Source organism: Protopterus annectens, chromosome 2.part1, assembly GCF_019279795.1.
Source record: "Protopterus annectens isolate FY-2018-M chromosome 2.part1, PAN1.0, whole genome shotgun sequence".
NCBI classification, from domain to species: domain Eukaryota; kingdom Metazoa; phylum Chordata; order Ceratodontiformes; family Protopteridae; genus Protopterus; species Protopterus annectens.
In genome coordinates, this window is record NC_056729.1 from 1,062,915,303 (window position 1) to 1,062,939,454 (window position 24,152).

Sequence of the window (24,152 nt, forward strand, 5' to 3'; positions counted from 1 at the left end):
TGCTATACTCTGTGGCATATTGTCTACTCAGAGGCAATCTCTGCTTAACATACAAGGCCATGTCAAACCCTGAGCTGTTGGACATGCTCCACTTAAAGAAATCCCAATCCCTCAGAGCCACACACTCCAGGGATCTAAACCTTGTTATCAAAATGAACAAAACATGCTGGAGGGATAGATTTCTGACCCAGAGACTCCCCATACTCTGTAATAGACTGCCCATACATGTCAAGCAGAGCGCCTCATTGGCCCTTTTCAAAAGGAACCTTTATGATTGGATGGGAGAAAGGAAATTCACCCCGGGGATCATGTCAGTCACCCTGCTAGACAGGGGCCCGGAGAAGTAAATATTGTGGGAAGAAATATCCAGGGAATTGTTATGGCTAGGCTTGCATAGGCCCTAGGGCCGATAGCCTAGTACCAACCTATGAACCTATGGCTTTGCATATGAGACTAGTCAGACTTAGGTCTGTAGTTCCAAGGGTCCATTGAAGGCCCACCCTTGTGCAAAGGGATGACTGTTGCAGTTCTCATGGCACAAAGCCTGTCTGGTGGCTTTTGGTAAAAAGTGACTCAAGAGGCCCAGATAAGTTATTCCTCAAGCTATTTAAGAGGCATCCTGGGATGTTATCAGGTCCCAATGATGCAGTTTTCTTAGTCTTAGAGAGAACATTTAGGACCTGCTCCCTAGTGATTGTTTGGTGGGGGGTTCTGTGTAATGATATAACTTGGGGGATGGCTGGGGGCGAGGGGGGGGGGTAAAATCGGAACAGAATTTGTTGGCCAGCAGATTTGCTATGTCTTCTGGCTCCATATAAGTGGCTCCATTAACAATAACTTTTGCGCACTGTTGTGTACTACCTTTGAGGTTTTGGACATAGCTAAAGAAAGCCTTGTGGTTGACCTAGGCCCGAGAAGCTATCTTTACCTCAAAACTAGCCTTGTTATGCTTAAATTTCCCTCTTAGTCATTTGTTTAGCCTGATGAGAGGATGTTTATCCTGGTGGGCATTTCACTTCCTAATTTTAGCTATGACTTTTTTTCTTTTGTTGTTCAATCTGTTTACGATTGAATTCCCCCAGGGTGGTTTGTTGTGTATGTTCTGGACTTGTTATTGGTAGGTAGAACTGTCTCTATCCATCTATTCACATGATTGTACAAGGCTTCTGTGTATAATTTTTATATAGGCAGCTGTGTTCTTTGGGTTTGGAGGGGCTTGAAATTTTGTCAGGAAATCACTTAATAATATACAGTTTGCCTTACAGTAGTTCCTAACTACTACATGTTTTTCTGGGGTCACAGCATTGATATTTATTTTGTGGAAGACAGCTTTATGGTCTGACTCTACCAGAGAGGACATTACACTTAGGGTGGTTGGAATGCAGTGTCCTCACATATTTGTGAGTACCAGATATCTGTACCAGTATGAATGTACTCCTAATGGGCAATTAGACTAACTGATCCAGGGTGTTTGTTTTCACAAAGTCCAGGAAACTCTGGGCCTGCAAATTTGGGTTTTTGCAAGATTCCTGCTTTATAGAGGGGTAGTTAAAGTTCCCCATGAATATGGTATTAGGTTGAATGGTAAATGTTTCCAGTAGGTCTAAGTATGAACTCTGGGTGTCATGGGTCACAGAGGGTGATCTATATCTTGCAAGGATATGATATGGGACTCTGCCTATGGTAATGTAGACATGGAGAAGCTTGAGCATGTCATTCTGTTTGACCAACTTTGAGGTATGCTTCTTTTTGATGTAGATCAAGACACTTCCACATTTAGTCCCTGATCTAAATGTTTGGAAAACATTGTATCCTTGTACAGATGGGGTGCTCTCTGTGGCTTTAAACCATGTCTTGGTAACTGCACAGATGTCTACATTCTCCAAGGTGAGGAGAGCTTGGAGGGATTGGAGTTTCTTGTTTAGGCACCTGGCATTCAGCAATAACACCTTTGGATTCTCTTGAGTTTTTTTTTTTTGATTAGTTGAAAGGTTAATTAATTTGACATTGTCTGCAAAAGGCACTATGAAGGATGATAATGTTTTAGCCAAAATTTGAATGCCTAATGGGGACAGGTACAGACCATCCTTGTCAAAGCAACATGGCCATGCTGATAAATATTGTACCTCCTTTGAATGACACCAGAAGCTAAGCCAATTATTAAAGTCAGTTATCATCAGTTTGCGTAGTGGCATCATTCTTGGTGAAGGTAGAATGCTGCTCAATGTTAGGCTCATTTCAGCCTGAACACATAGAGAGCTCCATAATGTCCCCTCTTCATATAGTCCAGGGAGGTACATCTCAAGCCATTTACATCCACATGGACTATGACTAAATCATACCGGTACTTGTGGTTCAATGACCCAAGTTAGTAAGTGACTTAGGATCATAGGAGGTTACTAGGCTAATCGCCCTGGGGCCCTTATAGGCCTAGCCAAGAGTTTATCCCCAGAAAAGAAACCTCAGTCAGCAGCTACCACCCCTGTCACTGAGGGTCAAAGGTAGAACCCCTGGGACAAATTTGTGGTTTCCCATCCACCCATCAAGGTTTTGCTTAAAGAGGGTCAATGAGATACTCTGTTTGACATGTACTGGAAGTCTATTCCAGAAGACAGGGCAGCCTCTGGGAGATAAACCTGTCTCTCCAGCAGGTTTTGTTGATGTTGCATATTAGATTTAGGCCTTTTGAGTGGATAATACACAAGGAGTTAGACTTAAGGATATGGAACATCTAGTAGGGCAGGGTACAACATTGCCTTGTAGATGAGACACAGATCACCTCTGAGCAATCTGTACGATATCGAGCAGAGCTATAGTGATTTGAGCCTGTCCACATAGGATAGGTGTTGGAGGCCATGGATTCTCTTTGTGAGGTATTTCTGTGGCCTTTCCAGCTGATGCAGGTGTTTGGAGAGGTACATGCCAAATGGGGCATTACACTCAGTTATAGGCCTAATAAGAGAGGAGTACAGAGAGGTATTAACCTCCTTTTTTCTGGATGCAATCCCTTTACTTATGAGATGAACCAAGTAAAAGGGTTTTCTGACCACCGCCGCTACTTGATGGTCAAATGTGAGATTGTTGTCAACCTGAGTACCCAGATCTCTCACCACAGGTTGTGTGCTTACAGGGTTGCTGTTGATGTGGTAATCAGTAGGGGCCGTGTTTTTGCTGAATGGTATGATAATACTTTTTTTTTGCATTTAAGTTAAGGCCATGACTTTGGTAACAGTCATTTATTGCTGTGAGATCCTCCTGCAGTATGTTAACATCATTTGGGGAGTCAATGACAGCAACCAACTTACAGTCATCCACACACTTGGTCAGCCACAGACCCTTTGCCTGGACCTGTGAGAAGCATATGTCAAACAGTAGGGGTCCCAGGACAGATCCCTGGGGAACACCACTAGTGACAGGTCTGCTGTCAGAGGTGGTGGGGCCTATTTTGACCTTGTGGGTCCTATCGGTGAGACAGTTGGCCACTCACCTGATGAAACAGGGATTTACACCAAGTTTTGTTGGCTTTTCGATGATGCCCAAGTGGGGGATTGTGTCAAAGGCCTTAGCCAAGCAAAGGTAAGCTGTATGTATTGACTTTCCCTCATCCAGGGCCTTGGTGACAGTCTGAAAGAAGTCAACCAAGTTCAACAGGCAAAATCGGCCCTCTGACAAATTTGAATTGGGTGGGGTCAAGTGCTTGGATATTGCCTATGTCCTTGCTTATGAGATCCATAATAATATGCTCCATGGCTTTACAGATCAGACTTGTCAAGCTAATGGAGCAATGGTTTCCCGGGACAGTAGTAGCACCACCTTTGTGCAAGGGGATGGCAATGGCAGTTCTCCACTCTGCAGGAATGAAGCCTGCAATTAGGCTGTGGTTGAATAGGGTGCTCAATGGCAAAGCTAGTTCTTGCTGGATGTGGTGCAGAATACAGCCTGGGATACTATCAGGTCCCATGGAAGCTGTATTCTTTGCCTTGGATAGGGCCTTTAACACTTGATCTATGGAGATGTGAGGTGTGGGACAAGTATCGGGGATGTCAAATGGGCCTTTGGGGGGGATGACGTTTACACTGAACCTATCAGCTAGCAGGTTGGCTAAGTCAACAGGATTAGTGTAAGTGGTACTGTTAAGTACAAATTCTGAACAAACCTGGGCTTTGCCATGGAAGTTCCTGATGTAACTGAAGAAGGCTTTATGGTTTCCCTTTGTTTTGGAGGCTAGTTTCAATTCATAACTGGCTTTGGAGGTTTTCACTAGTGATCGAAATTGCTTGTTGAGGCTGAGGAGGGAGTTTTTCCAATTTGGAATTTGTTCCTTTTTACGCTTGGACAACAATTTCTTCCTTTTGGTGTAAAGCCTAATAGAGGATGCCCACCAGACAGGTTTATGTTTCCTCGAGGAGCAGGTTTTAGTTCTGTTGGGTATGGCTGAGTTCATGCAGTTGTACAGGTGCTTGTATACTGCACTGGCATACTGTTCAGCATAGCTGTCTGCATCATCCAGATCCCAGCCCCGATAGGCAACTGACTATGATTTTCACTTTGATCAGCCTAGTGAGTGGGGCATCTGTATACCTCAAAATGGAGTCTCCTTGGACTAGAGTACTGAGTGGTGTGTTGTGCTTGCCTTACAGGATTTGTAATTCAGGCTCCATGGGATGTGGCTGTATGTATGGTGTTGGGTGTTGTTTCGGTTGAGTGCTTTTGGGTTTGCTGAGGATAATTGATGTGGGCTAAATGTCTAGGACATCTTTGGCATTTAGGAAAATTGTTTTTTAGTGCCTCAGCATATATTGGTCTATGAGTTTGGCGAATTCTGTGTATGGTGGGTGTAATATGTGTGTGTTAGTGACAACCTGATTGCTTTTTTTGAGTGCTTGTTTGCAAGAGTCTTGCCTCTGGTGACATTGTGTAATTACATCTCTCACATACTGTAATGGTTTCTCTAAGGATTAGTTGGTTATCAGTGAACATGAGATAGTTACTACATTGTCTCAGGATGCCCATATTCACCAGACTGGTGACAGTGAAATTGGGAAAGTGCATATCCATGATACCAGGTTCTTCTAGATGAACTATAACGGTGTGGTCCAAAACAGTTTAATAGCAGGCTAGCTTGGGTGCTTCTAAGGCTAGAAGCAAAAACAAGGCTATATAGGAGTAGATTCATGGGGAAGCTTGTTGCTCTTTGTGCAACTGAGTGACTAGGTACTATTTCAGAGCTAGTTTTAAAGGGAAAATTGAGTTTCTAAGTGCCTGCCTCTATACAAGGCACTGCTAAATGCCAATAGCCCTCTGGCCCATACAACAGCCTCATCTTAAGCCTTCCTGTGTGTTTCCCAACTAGGACAGACCCCTACTGCAACTAGATGAGTAATTCCAAGTCTTATTCATGTAAAAACACACAAAGATTAGCTAAAAGTGAAAAGTTAACAGAAACCAATTCAACAATTAGTAAAGACAAAACTTTTATGCTTATTTTTATGCAATTAATTGAGCAGCACAGACACTACTATACCGATCCACTTTATAGTCTTAAAATGTAGATAAATGCAATCGATATTTAAAGAAGACAAAAGAAGTGCACTTTAACTTAAAGAAGAATTTTTGAAGTAAAAGTACTTATCTCAGCCTGGATAGCACTAGGTGCAGCAAAAATACTCATGAGTACACAGGCAAGGACACCAAGCATTGCTGAGCTCTGTGGGAATGAACCAAGAGCCGTGCAAATGTGCTTAATTTATACAGGCAATGTATCAGTGCAGGCTGGGGCAGAAACATGAACAGTGGAAAATCAGCAATGCAACAAACATAAAGATACTGAGATGTAACATTATGCAGGCCAATGATAAGCAGAATGTAAGACTATCAGGAAAACTGGAATGTAAACAGTTGTAGTAGCACAGAGGCAAAATTTTGTAGCAAAAAATGAAATACTGCCACTACTGCAATCACACTACAGACTAAGGCACCAGACTAGGCAGAAATGTACCAATGACACTGTTTATGGAAAACTGCAGTAATAAATTTATTTTATTTTTTATTTTACATTTGTTGACCGGGCTAGTCCAACTTGATATATGTCCATTTTCAGGGAGGCCCGGGGAGAAAAGCTCCAATGACTAAATGAAGCCAAGATCCAGATGTAGTTTACAATTCTCTCACAACTGCGAATGAAATTACAAAATAAGGCCTCAGACCGGGTTCAAAATACATACAACTAGCTTTTTCAAATAATTCTACTTATGAAGACAGACGTACTGTATAATGCATAAGCAATGCTCAAATCTTGCAGTAATTCAGAATTATCACAGCACTGCAAATGAAGCTACAAGCCTAAGGTCTAAAAATACAGATAACTTTTTTTGGCAAAAACACAGACAAATGCTGAAAAGTACAAGATGATAATAATAACATTATCACCACACAAGTAACTATAAGTGCAACTTGAAAATATTTAAGCAGAATTGAAATAAAAGCTTTTTTCTCACCTTTTTCAGGAAAAGCTCATTTCTCACAATTCAGGGCTTTCCACACTCCTCGGAATCTTGAACAAAAGACCCTGGATGGGTGTAGCTCTGTGCTGGTTATTGCTGATTAAAAAGTGAGAGATCCAATCAAATGAAGCCAATGGAGCCTCTTGACTTCAGAACCTATATCAAGTCACAGTTCTCTTAGTCATTATGACTTTGATCTGCAGGTGAATGACCCCAGACAGGTTAAATATGTTAGCTTTTACAGCACGGGGGGGAGAAACTGCAATTAGTGTGCAACCAGCAGAGAGCAGCAGGGGCAGCTGTATTTAATGCATCAGTGTTACCTGGGGCAGACACAAGAAAAGGGAAAAACAGCAGTGTAACAAACAGAAAGGTGCTGCAATGCAATGTTAAGTGGGTAATGATAAGCACAATATAATACTTTAGCAGCAAAAGTGGTATGTGAACAGCTCTATAAGCAATGAAACAAAAATCTTGTAGCACAAATTACAATACTGCTAGTTCTGCAATTCCACTACAGTCTAAGAAATTGGGCTAGGCAGAAATTTTCCAGTAACACTGTTCATGGAAAAATACATTAATAAATGACTAAATGAGGCCAAAATCTGGTGGTAGTTCACAATTTTCCCCACACCTATGAATGAAACTACAAGGCTAAAGCCCCTGGCCAAGTTCAAAATATGGTAAAGTTATATTCATTGAGCTGAGTATACTCTGCATACTAAGTCTTGAAGGTTAACTGTAGCCTCTAAACAGGCTTCGTGCCTCATGAATGGAGAAAGGCATCAGTCATCCCTCTGCACAAAGATGGGCCATCAACAGACCCTGGAGACTACAGACCCATAAGTCTCACTAGTCTTATATGTAAAGCTATGGAAAGAATTATCATGGAGATGATCAACAGAGATACAGTAAACTTCAAGACACTGGACCCAACCCAGTTTGGTTTTGTCAAGGGCAAATCATGCCTACTCAACCTGGTGGACTTCTTTGAAAAGGTCACTAAAGCAATGGATGAAGGCAAAATCATTCACACTGCCTACATTGACCTGGCCAAGGCATTTGACACAATACCCCACTCGGGCATTGTTGACAAATTCAAGGGGTTAGGTACAAACCCTTATGTCACTCGGTGGATAGCCAAATGGCTCACAAACAGGACCCAGGAAGTTAAAATTGGAGAGTCCACCTCTACAAAGAGACCAGTCACAAGTGGAGTCCCTCAGGGATCAGTTCTTGGACCACTCCTTTTTGGCATTTACTTCTAAGAAGTCAAGGCTAATGTCAGTGGTTCCTGGCTGACTACATTTGCAGATGATTACAAATTAGGAGCTGTCACTGAATCTCACACTGACACAAATGTTCTCTAGGAGGGGCTGACACAGACAAATAACTATAAAACTAAATGCCAAGAAATGCATAATAGTATCCCTTGGGAAGTCATCCATCCCTGGTAACTATCATATTGACAACACACCCCTTAGAGTTGACCCAGTAATCAGGGACTTAGGGACACACATAGATAGAAATTTAGTCTTTGATCATCACATGTCTGCAGTGGTTTGGAAATCATTCTATGTTGCACAACTTATAAACAAAGGTATGGCAACTAAGTCCAAGGAAGTCATTGTTCCACTGTATATGGCATTCGTCAGACCTATCATTGAGTACAATGCCCCGTTTGGTATGTATCTAACCAGGCATATCCAACAACTGGAACATCCAGAGAGGTTCCTCACTAAAAGAAAACAGGGTGTAAGTAATATGTCCTATGCAAACCACCTCAAGGCCCTATCCCCTGTATTCTGTCTCTTGCAGGCTTTTGAGGGGGGATCTATGCCTGGCTTATAGGGCTTTGTCAGATCCCACTCTGATGGACCTCCTGCATATCCATAAAACAAACAGTAGTAGAATTACCAGTTCTAAAGACTTAAACCTTGCCTGTGATATAAATAGGACCTGCTGGAGAGATAGGTATGTATCCCATAGACTACTCCATCTATGGAACAGGGTCCCCCATCCATGTGAAGCATAGTTCCTCCCTAATCCAATTCAAGTGCAACTTGGACAACTGGATGGGAAACTGGAAATTCATCCCTGGTTTGGCATCTGTGTCTCTAATGCAAACAGGTAACCTGCAAATGGTTAATCTCTTATCAAGGGTATCAGAACTTTCAGAGATTTGGGATGCATGACTAGGTTTAAAAGGCCCTTGTGGTCTTTAGCCTAATAAACACCTATGAACCTAACAGAGGCTTAGGGCAGACATTCAAGTTATTCTGAAACCACTGCTGAATAAAGCGCACTTCAAGAAGCTACAATTAAATTATGTACCTTTTAGCATACTGTTAACTGTTACATGTCAGGCTACTCTAGCAGTTCATGTCTGTTTTATTAGCTGGGTGGATAAAGGCAGATTTCTGACCTGCTAACAGGTGGAGATGGTGGTTGTAGGGGCAAGCTATCAATTTAACAGCTGGAGGGGAGGAACATTTATTTATTGTTAATTTTAATTTTCATAATCAGTTATTTGTCAAATGCTTTATAACATGATACATTTAAATGTAAATTAAGTGGCAAACTCAGTGGGTGGGATTGACAGATGATAAATCTGCATTATTTTTGCCGTGCAGGGTTTTCAGAATTGCTTTGTGTGGAATTGATGAGATTCACAGAAGTACATAATTAACTTATCTCTGAACATCAGATATGTGCAACTGGGACATCATGCTCAGCGACAGTGAACAGTGATACTCCATCTGTTCCATTTAAAATCTGTGAAGGTACACAATTAGGGCAGGCACATGCAGTGAAGGCATGGACTTGTATCCATGCAACATCTATTTAAATTATTCTGATAAGACGTGAGTTCATGCTAGAAATCACTGAGATGCGTGTTTATGTTTACTTCTATGTGCCTTTGCAGTATTCTTGTGTTCAGAATTGTCTTTGACTTCTTCTGTATTATGTGAATCCTAAATATGAGCTTTTTGCTTGAGTAATGATTACAGAATTACATACTTGAACAGTCTATTAGTATTCCCGTTCAGTCATCTTCTGTGAGCTTATTTGAATATCACAATCACAGCATACCAGGAAAGACACATTATGTGATGGTGCGTAGTCAGTAACTTATGTTGAATCGAGACAATTTTTTTAACAGAAGAGGAACAAGTGGTAATGCTGCATGGAAACTCTTAATCTGGTTATTAAAATGAATGCACATTCCACAGATCACTGTAACCATCTTTTTTTTATTATAATTTACAAAAAGTCTTACTTTCTTTAAAAGTCAGAAATAATTAGTATAATAATAAATATATAAACATTAAGTTGTACAGCTTTTTTTTCTGATTTGTTCCCTTCTGTTTATACTGGCTGTTGAAATGGAGAACTGCAATTCAGGAATTATAAAGCTAACCTGTCAAGCATTGTGGAGACTTGTCTCATGGCCATGATACAGGAGATATCATGGGCTCCCTGGAAGAGGAGTCAGGGTACTGTATGTGGCAGGGTTGTGGGGCATAATCAATTAGGTCTGCACCCTCAGATACACAATGGGATTTATTCAAGGTAAATAAAGAATTGTTATATACCTCAGGTGCATGTCCAGAGGACATTTATTAGTTAAGGCAATATAACAGGGCTGCTGTAGGAGTGGACAAGGGTACTGCTGTGGAATATATGGGACAGGAAAAACTGGGGATGTTCCAGTCACAGACATGTCAGACTGGCTGCTCCATGAGTCTACATGCCTATTTTATTAGTTGGGAGATTTTGGATCTTCTAACAGGTGAAGATGGTGGTTTTAGGTGCAAAACTATCAGTGCACCAGCTGGAAAAGGAGAAGGAACACCAAAAGCATCTGCAGAGTGGGTAGGCAATGACAGAGACAAGAAGTGTCACATTGATGAGTAGGCTTGGGATATAAAGAATGATAACTAACACGCTGGATACACTGCAGTGAATACATATCACTGTCACAAAGCTAGAGAAGAGTTTAAAGGAAGACTGTTACAGGCTGGGTGTGAACAGACTGAGGACTTTGACTGCCACTAGGCTGGGTGGTGCAGGCGGAAGGGATTCAAGTCACTTTCAGAACATGTATGGGAGATCACCAGGATGCTTTTAAGGGTAGGTAGGTGGTTCTGGCTACTGCTTGGATGTGGAAAAATTTAGACCAGGGGCTTTCAATCATTGCCAGGCTTTGGAGAGTTGGACATACAGCTCTATGTGGATTGCCAATTATACCAGATTTTTTTTATGTTGAATGCATTCTCTACTGGCAGTGGTACATTCAAGAATCTCAAACTGCCTCAACCTCATATCATTAAGGGAGCCATGCAAAACCCTCAGCAGTGAAGGCAGCAATTTGATGAATCCACAATGGGATTGGCAAAACATTCATGAATCAAGATACATTGTTCTGGATCTTACATCTTTGGTATTCAGCACTTGAGTGTTACCCCTTTCATCTTACTTTTGCCAGGCTGTCCTCAAGCAATGGCTTAGTCAGAAAAACTGTATGGAGAGGTCACCTTTGTCTATCACAGCAATGAATGTGACAGTGTAGCATATGTCCTGAAGGTGACAGCAGCAAAAATGCATAAAAGGGATTGTGGTGCCCTAACACTTAACCAGAATTCATTTGATGAAAAAAGTGATTAGAGTCTGGTACAGTGTTATTAAATGAGAACAAGCACATTTGAACAAAGGCTATTTCTAGGAATGCAGCTCAGTATTATGGTATAATTTATTCTCACTAAGGTATAAATAGCTGTCAGATAAGATGATGAGAAGTTATCCCAAACAGAGTCTTGTAAAGAAGTAATTTTATTACCAGGACCATATTAAACAGTATGGGGCTTACTGAGTTTCCCAAGGAGTGACAATAACTAAACTTCCATTAACCTCTTGTGAAAAACAGTAACTTCCACTCCTGCCTCTTCCTAAGATGATAGAGAGATCTACTTATTCAGGGCACACTGCAGCCTCGCAAATGTCAACAAGCAGAAATGAATTTATAAAATGGTAGTGAAGCAGCAGTAGTTCTAGCAGTATAAGCTCATAAATAACCAAAAATGGGCTTATTTGTAAAATCACAGTACCAGCAAATGCATTCAGAAAACTAGTTAGCAATATTTTGCTTAGAAAATTGCTTAAATCTTTTTTTGAGAAAAGAAACAAAGTAGACTAACTTTCTAAAAGGATCTCTTCTGTGAAAAGTCCTAATTATCTATGAATATCCATAGCAATAATCTAACCTTTGATTTTTGATTGAGTAAGGCAAAACTTGGGCAAAATGAAAAACGGATTACCAGAAAGTAAAACCATGTCTTTATAAAGTGTTCAGTAAGGTTCATTTTACCATAAAGTAAAACCATGTCTTTATGAAGAGTTCAGTAAGGTTCATTGGTTGTAAGTGCCTGGAGATCAGAAACTACCAACAAAACCATTCTTCGTGAAGGGTTCGTGAAGGGACGATCTTGTCTCCTGAACTTAATTGACTTCTCCAAATCAGTCTCCAGAGCTGTGGATGAGGGTAAGGCAATCCACACAGCCTATCTGGACCTTGCCAAGGCCTTTGACACCATCCCCCACTCTGGAATCATAGATAAACTTACTAAGCTGGGCATAAATCCCTGTGTCACTCGATGGGTTGCCAACTGGCTTACTGACAGAACCCAGACTGTAAAAGTAGCCGACTCCAAGTCCAGCTCCAGGCAAGTGACAAGTGGAGTACCTCACGGTTCAGTCCTGGGACCACTCTTGATTGGCATCTACTTCTCTGATGTACAGGCCAACACTAAGGGACTCTGGCTAACAAAGTTTGCAGATGACTGCAAACTGGGAGCCATTACTGAATCCCCAAATGATGTGGATATTCAACAAAAGGGCCTTACAGAAACTGAAGCCTGGTGCCAGAGCCATGGGCTCAAGCTTAATGCCAAGAAATGTATAGTTATCCCCTTTGGAAAAAAAAACATATACCCATGAATTACCACATAGGTGGCAGTACACTAAACATCGAAAGTGTGATGAGAGATTTAGTGGACACAGGTGGACAGTGGTCTCACCTTCGATAACCATATCGCCACAACAGTCAGGAAATCCTTCTATGTGGCACACCTCATCACTAAGGGCTTTTCATCCAAAAAAAATGGAGGTCATTGTCCCACTGTACTCCTCCCTCATTAGACCCATTATAGAATATAACGCCCCGTTTGGTATGTACCTCACAAGACATCTGCAACAGCTGGAAAGCTCGCAGAAATACCTCACTAAAAGAATCACAGGCTTAAAGCAGATGCCATATGCTGATCATCTAAAAAAACTCCAGCTATACTCTGTAGCATATCGTCTACTCAGAGGTGATCTCTGCTTAACCTACAAGGCCATGTCAAACCCTCAGCTGCTGGACATGCTACACTTAAAGAAATCCCAATCCCTCAGAGCCACATGCTCCAAGGATCTAAACCTTGTCATCACAATGAATAAAACATGCTGGAGGGATAGGTTCCTGACCCAGAGACTCCCCATACTCTGGAATAGACTGCCTATACATGTCAAGCACACCGTCTCCTTGGCCCTCTTCAAAAGGAACCTTAATGATTGGATGGGAGATAGGAAATTCACCCCGGGGATCAGGTCAGTCACCCTGCTAGACAGGGGTCCAGGGAAATAAATATTGTGGGAAGAAATATCCAGGGAATTGTTATGGCTAGGCTTGTTTAGGCCCTAGGGCCAAAAGCCTAGTACCAACCTATGAAGCTATGAACCCAATTGAATTAATTCAATAGAACCTAATAAACTATTTGAAAATTATACAATAAAATTCTGTTGAGTGGAATAAAGGAATGAAAGTGCTTATCACCAATTGTGTCCCTGTTTTGTGAACTGTAGTAAGGTTTTGTATTTGTTTTGAGTTACATGTGTTTGTTGTGATATTTGAAAATTATGTTAATAAGAAATTCCAAAATAAATGAATTACCTGAGGAGAAGAGACAATTATTTTTGCAGGTCACAGATGAAGAGCACCCTTAGGATAAGCAACTGCAGACAAATGGAAGAAAGAAGTGCAGGATCTCATAAAGTGCATGCAGTGAGAGCCGGATATAGAATGTTTTCTGAAGAATATGCAAGATCTTGCTGGAAATGGTGGTATGAGCAGCCATCAGAAATTCACCCCTGCATTATTTAGTAACTTTTTTTCACATCTATGCATTTTGTAAAAGGAAATAAATAGTTATATTTGTAGTGTCCTGTTTAAAAAGTACACAAACCACTAAACATTTGTGTAACAGACATCAGAATGGAGTAGCTAGGAGAAACTGCTGAAAGAAAGAGAAATCTGACTTGGCCAGTGAGAAGTGAGAAGCTGCTAGGATTACTGTCATATCTGATTGTACATTTTGACCTTGATAATAAATGCTTTTATCCACTGCAACAGATAAGCCATAGAGCAAGCCCTTTGGCCAAGGATGCACCAAGGTGCCAAACATTGCACTGGTGACATTTGGTATTTGTCTGGGAGGTAAACAAATCACAAAATGAATGTCCTTACTTCTTAACTATCATTTTGGTTGCCAAGGAACTCTAGGACAACCTGTGGGGCATCGGTACACCAGCCAGTTGGTTCCTAGGAATGTAGATTGCAGAAAGAAACTGCAATCTTGAAGACGGACTCCTTCAGATTTATATGGGCACCTACATATCTATCTTGAGGTAGAATTGAAGCCAAAGAGAAGACTGGCTCAGACTGGATCTTATATGAAAGCATGGAGGTCTTTTACACTGATTCCTGAATTTTAAGAACAGGTAAGCATTTTCAGAATCCAAACAATACATCCTGCCTTCTCACGGTAGCAAGGAAAGGATGGATTGAAGGATCCCCACATGAAAGTATTCCTTTGGAATAAAGGTATTGAAGCTGCTCATACTCATAACAGGTTGTAGGTCCCACATCGTTTTGACATTAAAAATAATGTGAAATAATATCTGAGTCTTTATTGGGTTAGTGGGACCCCCTAGTTGATCTTTTTTTTTTTTTTTGAGTAACATCTACATTTTGTTTCTTGCTTGGATCTTTTTGACAAGGGCAGGGAATATGGTAAGGGAAGAGATATGGTAGGTTTGCTCCCACCTTGTTAGTAATGATGAACCACATGAAACAAGGAGGCATCTTCCTCTAACTGCCTCCTTCTAGAGAGGGCCAGAATGGGATTCAGGTTTGTTGTCAATTATCATGGGGGTCGTTGTAACCACTCTGAAAGTAACAGAGGCCTCAGCCTTGTGACAATCTCCATTGCTGAGCAGCAATAGTAAAAGCCTGCTGTACATGGTTCTTAACCTTGCATCTCTGAAATGTAGAACAGTACCTCTTATTATGTGGTAGAAAAGGGAAAAATGTGGAACACTTACTAAGAACTTTCTGAAACCTTCAACTAAGACATTCACAGCTTGGTTAAATGTGCTGTGCTATACTTATAACAAATCATTTTGATTAACTAATATGACTCAACATTACTTACCATGGGTGCTAGTTAAAATGCTTAACAGTGAGCATGTGACAGACTCTTTCAATGTGGAAATGTGCGAGGTATGCTGTTGTAGTGCAAGAGATCCTTCCTGTTGGGGTTGCATATTTTTGCAGAAATAAAGTTTAACCCCTATAGGGTTGCCAGCTGTGAAACCATCGAGGGCTGTACTTTAAGTCTGCCATCAAGGACATTATCAGGAATCCACTACATCGAATGCACCACTTTATCTGAGATTCCCCTCTGGAAATACATCATCTATATCAGATAGTTGAGGAAATTCATGGAGATGGTGGAAGGCATGAATATGTCCTTCCCAAACCTACCAGATTGCTAGACTATCTCTCAGGAAGTTGGATGGTAGGCAACTGAGTAGGCTTCTTTGTAAAAGCTGCTGTTTAGGAGACTATGCCCACAAGAATGAACACTGGAAGGGAAAAAAAAAAACTGGTCCATCTTCCTGGGAACCAGGTCCTGAAATCTTGATGTTTCCAAGATTACAACAACATCCTTCTGAAACACAGCCATCAAGGATGGAATAATGCAGAGTGATTGCTCTGCAGACCTACAAGTCTGCTGCATTCTCATTTTGTATGGAGAAGACAGTATTAAATGACCACCTTCTCTCTTTCCTGCATAAAGCTAAGGATTTCCCCAAAGGTAGGGTCTTCATGAATGGGTAGAAAGGAAGGAGCCCCTTCTTCCTCAGCCTTATCCTCAGTAACTGATTCCAAATGGGAGCCTTAATGCTTAGCCTTGTCTATTCTCTTTTCAGGTATTCTAGTCATAGGAGATGCTGATTGCGGGTTGTCTGAAGGTCTCTTTAGCTCTACTTATAATGAAACAGGAGAAGGAATGGCAGCCAATGGAATGAAATGGGCTTAGATATAGGGGCTTTAGTATACCAGAAATGGGGCACAGTAAACATAGTGGTCTGGGAATTTGGTTCAGGAACAGAGAGTCCTATACCTTTAGCATACTGCAAAACAGAGAACAGTATGGATGTAAATACCCTGGTGTCTGAAAGACTGGTTGGTATCCAGACAGGGCTGGGAAAAACAATTCTTATCCAAAGTGCATCTGCAAAAACAACTCTAGGAGTACTGCCAAATAAGAACCTGTGCCACGTACAGAGGCACTAGTAAACAGATGTGTGTGAGACTTTCAACTGCTGAGTTAAACCCAACATTACTGATGGCTGTACAAGGTGCATGCCTGAGGCTGACACTGACGTTAACAACAAATAAACAAACAAAAAAGACAGTGTCTGACTATAAATAAATGGACCTTCAGTTTATTGTGAGCTCAAAATCAGCACAAAAATGAAAGTTCAAGTTCATAAGTGGAAGCAGTAAAATAAAGAACCAGAGAGTGGAAGCTTTGACCACCCATAAGATGGGAAGTTTAAATTTAGACTCCCTCGTCTGCTCCATTAATCTCTTTATGTATCTTTCTTGACAGTTTTGGACCAGAAGTACTTTGAAAACTCATACTGTCAGCTTGAGCCCAATAAACATTCTCAGAGGACCCTGAATTCACAATTTCAAATAAAGAAAGTGCTTGTTCCAACTTTGGGAGCTTCTGGGAAATCAAGTAGTTATATTGTGCCTTCATTTTCTGCTACAAGGCAGCACTGTTAAACTTTTTATAAATGGGGCACTTCTGGTAATTTATGCTTGACACTTTAAAATAGTGAAACATCTACTCTGACATGTATGCCATTAGGGTAAGCCCTGACTGTTGAAAAGGTCAGAAGGCACTGTAAAACAAGAAAATGAGTAAGAAATAATGAATAAACAGAAAAGCATCTCTTAAAAAGAAGAAGAAAAAAAAGATAAATAATCTCACCCACAGGAAAAAAACTGCAGAACTCATCATTTAACAACAAAAATAGCTTGGGACTACACAGTAAGCAAAAAAGATTGTAGCGAGAAAGAACCAGATGTAAGTTAGAGATGTGTATTATTATGGTGGTACTGGTAACGCAAACAACATACGAAAGTGTGTGTATGTGTGTGTTGAGTGGTGGCGACACTTGCAGCAGAAGCCCGTTTTCCCAAGGCCAGCCCCTCTATATTACAAGATGTGAATATATTAAGAAGCATGACAAAGAAGATGGGGAAACAAAATTTGATTTGGCCTTAATGGAGATATCAGAATTGTTAGAAATTTCTCCATCATTGCTTTCAGAAGGACATTCAGAAACAGAGGGATTGGTGGGAATCATACAGGAGAAAACTGCAACAGGCTCAGTGCGAGATACCTTAAGACTCTGACAAAAAAAGGAGGGGAGAAGAAGAAGAGCATATTTGGGGGTGTCAGAAATTTGTCTGAACATTTATTTCACAGGTCTATCAAAATTTAAGAAAAAAATAACTTGAAGATACATTGGTTATTTCAGATCAAGCAGAAAGTTGCACCTGAAGGAGTTTGCAAAGGTTGTGGCTTCCCCCTATGGCAGATGAACCAGTGAGATGGATAATCACAGACAAAGTCAGGTTCCTTATGGTTACTGCCATCGCATAGGCTAAGAGGATCATCTCCACCCACTTGTTTATGTACCATATTAACTTGTTATGATCTGAGAGCATGTTAAGAATCCCACTATGTAGGCAGTGTTCGAATGCTTTTAAAGCCATTTCCGCAATCCCAATCCACAAACTTTTATGGGATCCAGAAAAAACAATATTTACTTCTTCCCCTGAAGTCATCAAAAATGTAGAAGCACTGTCTAGAACATTTTCAGCTCAAATATCTTCCAAAAGTGGGCTAGAAATGACCCGAGCAGTTGTGGAAGCTTTATTCAATGGATATGGTTGAGGAAGTTTCAAACACTCTGTACTGTATCCTGATCTTAGCAGCTCATGCAACAAGAAATCCACAGAAATAAGCCTTGACGGAAATTTGTGGTTTACAATAAAGAGTTGAAGGAATTAATATGAGATGGGGAAAGAATAAGAGTAAAGTGGGATAAAAAGATTCTTCCTATAGAACCGGGTGAATTAGGATTACGTGATATGAAAAGATAACTTTAAACCTATGCAGTAATTACATGGAATATCTTATTTATAACATGGTAGACAATATTATAAAGATTAAATCAAGCAGGCAGAGAAACACATACAACTAAGAGTAGAGATAACAGGTAAGAAACGTCTGGAAGTAACAAGAGGAAATTAACAAAGGAGGCATACTATTGGGAACAAATAGGTTGGAAGGGAAAAGTGACAGAATGGCATGAAGCCAAGCTGGTGTTTGACTTGCAGATCAGACACTGCCTTCTGTAATCAGGGAAAGTTGGCACAACACAAATACAGAGTAGGGGAGAGGGAGAAGGAGAACAGCATGAATGAAGGACCAGCTCTGGTAATGTTTTCAGTAAAATCAAGAGCTGAAGACATTATCAAGAAAGGAATCATGAGTAAGGCATTTAAAGTGCTGCATGATAACTATAAGAATTGCTAAGGGAGATTGGAAAAGATTGAGAAGAAAGATTAGAATGAAAAATTACAAAAGAATACTGGGATGGAATCTGTAAGCCTTCAAAGTATGCTACAAAATTCAAAATGACTTAGGATATTTGCATGGAAATATTTAATAGATACTTTTATAGTGCAAGTAATCTTCTGACATGTTTTCTTCAAGTGGAGTATAGTTGTGGAGATGTAAAAAGAAGGAAACAGGAAACTGGGAGCACATTTGCTGTGAATGTGTGGAGTGATCTAGGTTTAAGGACTCCTTGTAACATGTCCTGACACAACACAATGGATAGAAGAACATATATTAACCAAGGACATGTTGCTGCTGAGTTGAAGTTTAGATTTAGAAATGCTGAGACACAGTAAGACCATATTAAACTTAATAATATTAGCAGCCAAAAAAGCAATCACGCAAAAATGGAAAGCAAAAATTAAACCAGCAGTAAACAAGCTACTGAATATTGTAAAGGAAATAAAGAGAGATGGAATCATTACAAGATAGATTTCATGCAAATAAGCGATGCATTAGGGAACATTATATACAAAATAACGCTCAAGTAGATGATCAAATTAAGTAGGTCAGCAGCAACTGAAAATTATATGACTATGTGATAATGTATGTGAGTAAAGAACATAAGTATGATGGTGGTTGTGACTATAATACATTTACAAAACAATGGGAAATGTTATTAAGAATTTTCTCTTTTCACTGTAAGAATATTAATGTATATTTGTGATGTGAATCAATAATGTACTGAATAAATAAAGTTTCTAAACAACATCCATATAAATACTTTTTCATTTTTTTCAAACTGGTGAATTCTGCCCCCTCACAACTGACACTGTTGAGATGGGTGAAAGAGCTAAATGCAAAGGTTGCAAAGTATGCCCTTCCTGCATCAATGGTAGGGAGGAAAAGCAGTAGTTATTCAGCTCCTGAAGATTTTCCCCGATGTAAGGAGTATTACCTAATCAATCTTTGGTTGATTTAATGCATCCACCTAGAATGGTATTCCCTTCTGTAAGGTATATAAATAAATATATGTCAATGAAAGGAAGAAGTCTGAGGAAAAAAAAGTCTTGTGGTAAAATAATGCTTCCTTCTACCCTTGCTGAAGAGGCACACTACATGCCCATAGACATGTCTGTTAATAGCAATGTTTCTTATGTCCTATCCTTTTATTCCTAATTCTTAAATACAATAATGAGCTTCTGGACTAATTAGAAAGTCTGGAAACAAGACAGGAGCCCCAATCTTACTCAAACTTGCCTCAGTATAAGACTGATAGTTTAATCCTACATGTCCTCTAAATGTCGCCAGAAGGAGCGGCAGACCTGCATAAAGAAAAAAGATGCATTATAAGCACACTTATCAGTAAAAGGAGATATCATTATATAGTAATTCTTTTTCTGAATAGTAAGATAACATTAAATGATTGCCACACAATGTCTGGTGGGTGATTTAGAATGGAAAGTAAATAAGTTGTGAACAGAAAGCTAAAAAACTTAAGGCCTGTACAAAACTAGCATCTTTTTACTGAAGTGAAAATACAATTTCAAAATGCACTTTTTACAAGAATTGGGTACCAAATTAAAAATGGGCTTTGAAAAAAAAAAACTCTTTATCATTAGATGCATTACAAACCTTGTCCTAATATCTAAAGGATTTAAGTAAAAACTCATTTTTTATACAAAAACTACACAAAGCCACTAATAATTAATGAAAGGGAGATGGGGGGTAGAGATTAATTGAACTGAGTTCCTTAATTTATGATATCTCTTTCTTCACATAATACAGGACCAATCCAGTCAAACCGGTCAGATATAAACTGCAAAAGAAGAGCGTCACTGACCAAACAGCAGGTAAGTCCAACTTCACTAAGAAAAAGATAGCAGTTCCCACAGAAGCTGTTCAAATATAAGTCAGAGCTCTGGTTAGTACGTTTCACCATCTCTAGATATGTTTTCCTGCTGCTGTCACTTTCAGCATTTAACATGTAACATTTTCATAACAGTTACTCTGGAATGCATTTCAGGAATGAGTATTATTCTGTGGAAATAGGTCTTGCACTACTCAACAGTGGGTGAAATATTCAGTTCCTTGTTCATGCTACTAATTTAGTAGCACTGGTGGAAATTTTTACCTCTGTTATAAAATAACAAGGTGCATAGCAAAGTAAATCAAAGGCTTTTTGGTAGGAATACACCACCTAATGTCACATATGAAAAGTGCTTTGCATTAATTTTTTGTTTACAATTGTAATAATGTTATCAACATCAGAAAAAGTTATCCAAAGGTGGACAAAGACATACTTAGCTTTCATTACCACAATCATCTTTTGACAGTGACATAAACCAAACAAAAACATTAACTTATAAATAATTTAACACTTTGTTCTTTTCTCTTGAATCACATAACATATATGAGAGTTCATGTCCCAGCCTAGAGATTGAGCAAGTCTTTGCATAGCCAGTCTACAATCATGGCAGCCATCTGCTTGCTAGCATCTAAGACAAATGCATGACGAATTCCCTTCTCACAAAGTCGAATATCTCCATCAGGGAACTCCATTTTCATGTCTTCATAATACTGAAGAGGACACCATTTATCCGAAGCTCCATAATAAAAGATGAACTTAAGGAAAGAAGCAAATGCAACATATTAGTGTCTAGTGAACACTAATTAAATATATGCGTAATTCTGCAAGTGTTTTTTTTTCTTCTAGATTACTCAGCAGGATAATAAACTAGGTAGCTTGAACTGACTTTCAAAACATTTTAAATCAACAGACTTTACAATCGGACACCTTCTACACAAACAAGAATATGTTTGTTCTACCTTCTAACCCAAATGCATTATTTGTTTACTGTGTTACTTGTATTAATTTTTGTCGATAAGATTATTAATCTGTTCCAGTCCATTTATAAAGTAGTGATAAAGAGAACATTTTCAAAATATACACTTAAAATCTTATATACAGTGTAATGATTACAAATATGGTACAGTACAGTAAGAAGGAACATGAAATGAACTGCTGCATGCACTGCACATGTAAGATTAATCAATTGTGCATTTAAATAAAAGAAAATCCTGGGGAAGTAATGCATTGGTTTGCAGTGGCATTGTCACACTAAACACCAACAGTCTTTCCAAGTATATATCACTATAATCAGCCATAAAAACGTGTTTCTCTGCTACACACAAATGAATTACAGTTCTGTATACTAGCATTAGTGATGATAACTGGATGTTGATCTAAGGTTTATAGCAGAACTACTGTATATGTCTTTTTAGACAGATCTTAAAGTAGTTGCTACTATACTGCATTGGTACCTTGCCAAATATAGTACATGCCAAATTCCTCAGTCAAGTTGTAGTCAAAAAAGTAGTGGTACAAGAATCTATAAGAAGTATAAATAAAAGTGAAGGAAAAAAAAGATGAAAAATGACCGAGAACTGAGTTTAAAGGAGAAGTCGGCACGGAGTAAATCTGGGACTCTAATGAAGTACAGTCAGCAGAATGCTAGGAAGAGTGAAATGTGAACACAGCATTCCAAGGAAAATACATAAAACTACATTACACACATCCAATTTATGAAAAGCTAGACCAAATTTGTGGTGCAATCTAGGCAGACTTAATGTTGTTAATATGGTTCCACAACTGCAAAACAATGATCCAGATATAAGATGTTTCTAGCAAACAAAATCTTATTTTTCAGGGATCAAAATGCTTCACTATCTCCACTTAGAAACTGTGGTAAGCAGAGTCAGTACAAGACAACTTCAATCAAATTTTACTTGCATGCTTATTTTCCAAGTATATTTCAAACATCTTAATCAACATATAACACAGCTTACAAAACATGATATACACCAAATAAAAGTACTGAATAAAGCATAGATCCAGTGTTACAATGGTATAATATGTGCTGATGTATGATTCAAATTTCTGTTAGTAAGAATATCACATTCACTCCGTGGTTGTCTTTTGTGTTGAACTTTGTTGCTATGTTACAAAAGAGAAAATACATTATATTTTTATTAAATTGTTGATATTTAACACAAGTCCACAACAGCATGCAAAAATATCTGAAACACTATATCCAAATCCTGTTTAGATCTCCAGGTTGGACCAGTACCATATATATCTGAATACTTGTTATTTTATTTTATATTTACCAAACTAAAGACTTCCATTGGAATTCATGTGTGGTAGAATTCTTTACTATATGTTTGTATTAGGCCTAAGGAGTTTTACTGAGTATCACAATTCTGAGACACCCTCTGCCCCTGTTTATACACACTTCACTGCCACAATATCAAGAGTAAAGATAGTAGACTTAAGTATATGTAGCATGTGGAACCATGGTGGAGGGTTTGGTACAATATGCCTAAAAGAGTGGCATAAGGATTGTCCAGTGAAAAGAAGTATGCCTACTCCACCTCACAAAAGCACAAACTCAAATCTAATACATACGCTAGTCACATGTGGTGCTCACCCTGCCTACACCTCCTCAATTCAGTGGTGAATTGTTCCCAATAATCATTGTCTTATAACCTAAAAGTGACTGACACCCTTGAATCCCTCATTCCCCCTGCAGTCTGCAGGTGATTAATGATTCCTCTCCCAACATCTTGGTGATGAATATAGTATGCTCTCCCTCCTTACTCATCCTGTCAGCAGTCAGTGTTTCCAGTCTATACTACCTTATATGTCAGTGACGAAGCCAAGCACTACCTCATTTGACCTGGTAATGACAGAACTCTGTTGCCAAACCTATCATTCATTCGAGCAGTTCCTTCCTGCCTTTCCTCTATATTGCCTATCCATGCTTTCACCAGCCTTCCATTCCCGTCACTGGTGTGTTTCCATTTCTCATTGACATGTTGGCAACCAGATCCAATGACTACCTCTTCAGTAGTGTGACAGCAATTTGCTTTCTCCTGTTTATTCAGAGAACTGCTCCCTTCATATTTTCAGGTCAGACCCTGCAGTTTGGTGACCACTCTGGAAATCCAGCCCATGAAAAGACATGCCTGAAGGTCTAAGTAGCCAAGGTATGTCACAACAAACAATGAACACCTGTTATCCCAAAGCTGATGAAATTCATAATAACTTCATTTAATAGCTGCATTACATTAACCCTAAAGACCCATCCACTTATCCCAACACTGCCCCTTGCTGCCCACATATCCTCTGCCTTCTACTCTTGTTGGTTTATGAATCCAAGCTTAGATTTTGGCTTTGCATTTTGGTTAATACACCTAGTCCCTGAGTCAATCAAAGAAGTTTCTTTTCTTTCTAATGAACTGCCAACCTATATGACTGGAATAGAAAAAAAATCAGTAATAATATGTCTTTGTTCAACAGCTGCAGAAGAGCTAAATGCTGATGTCAGTCTTATACTGGATGATCACTTTTAGGTATTTCATGATAAGGAAAAATGTGAAGCATTCACTGCTTTAGAAAACAAGACTGCTTATAAAATATGAATAAAACACTGGAAGCAAGTAATAAAATACAATAATACATTAGAAAAATAATCCAACACAGAGCAGAACATTATTTCCCAGACTTCTAGCACAGAGAAAAAAAAATATTGTACAAGTGATAAAAAGCAAGGATACTGAT

At 39.4% G+C, this 24,152-nt stretch overlaps 1 protein-coding gene across 1 annotated transcript in view; it reads right to left on the minus strand.

Moving 5' to 3' along the window:
• Positions 1 to 16,312: 16,312 nt before the first annotated feature.
• The window catches only part of LDAH (lipid droplet associated hydrolase), a 1,619,373-nt gene continuing 1,611,533 nt past the window's right edge, over positions 16,313 to 24,152 (minus strand). The window contains exon 8 of the mRNA XM_044062623.1: positions 16,313 to 21,154. Within this exon, the coding sequence (XP_043918558.1) occupies positions 20,963 to 21,154 (192 nt within the window). The 3' untranslated portion in view covers positions 16,313 to 20,962. The remainder of the gene's footprint in view (positions 21,155 to 24,152) is intronic.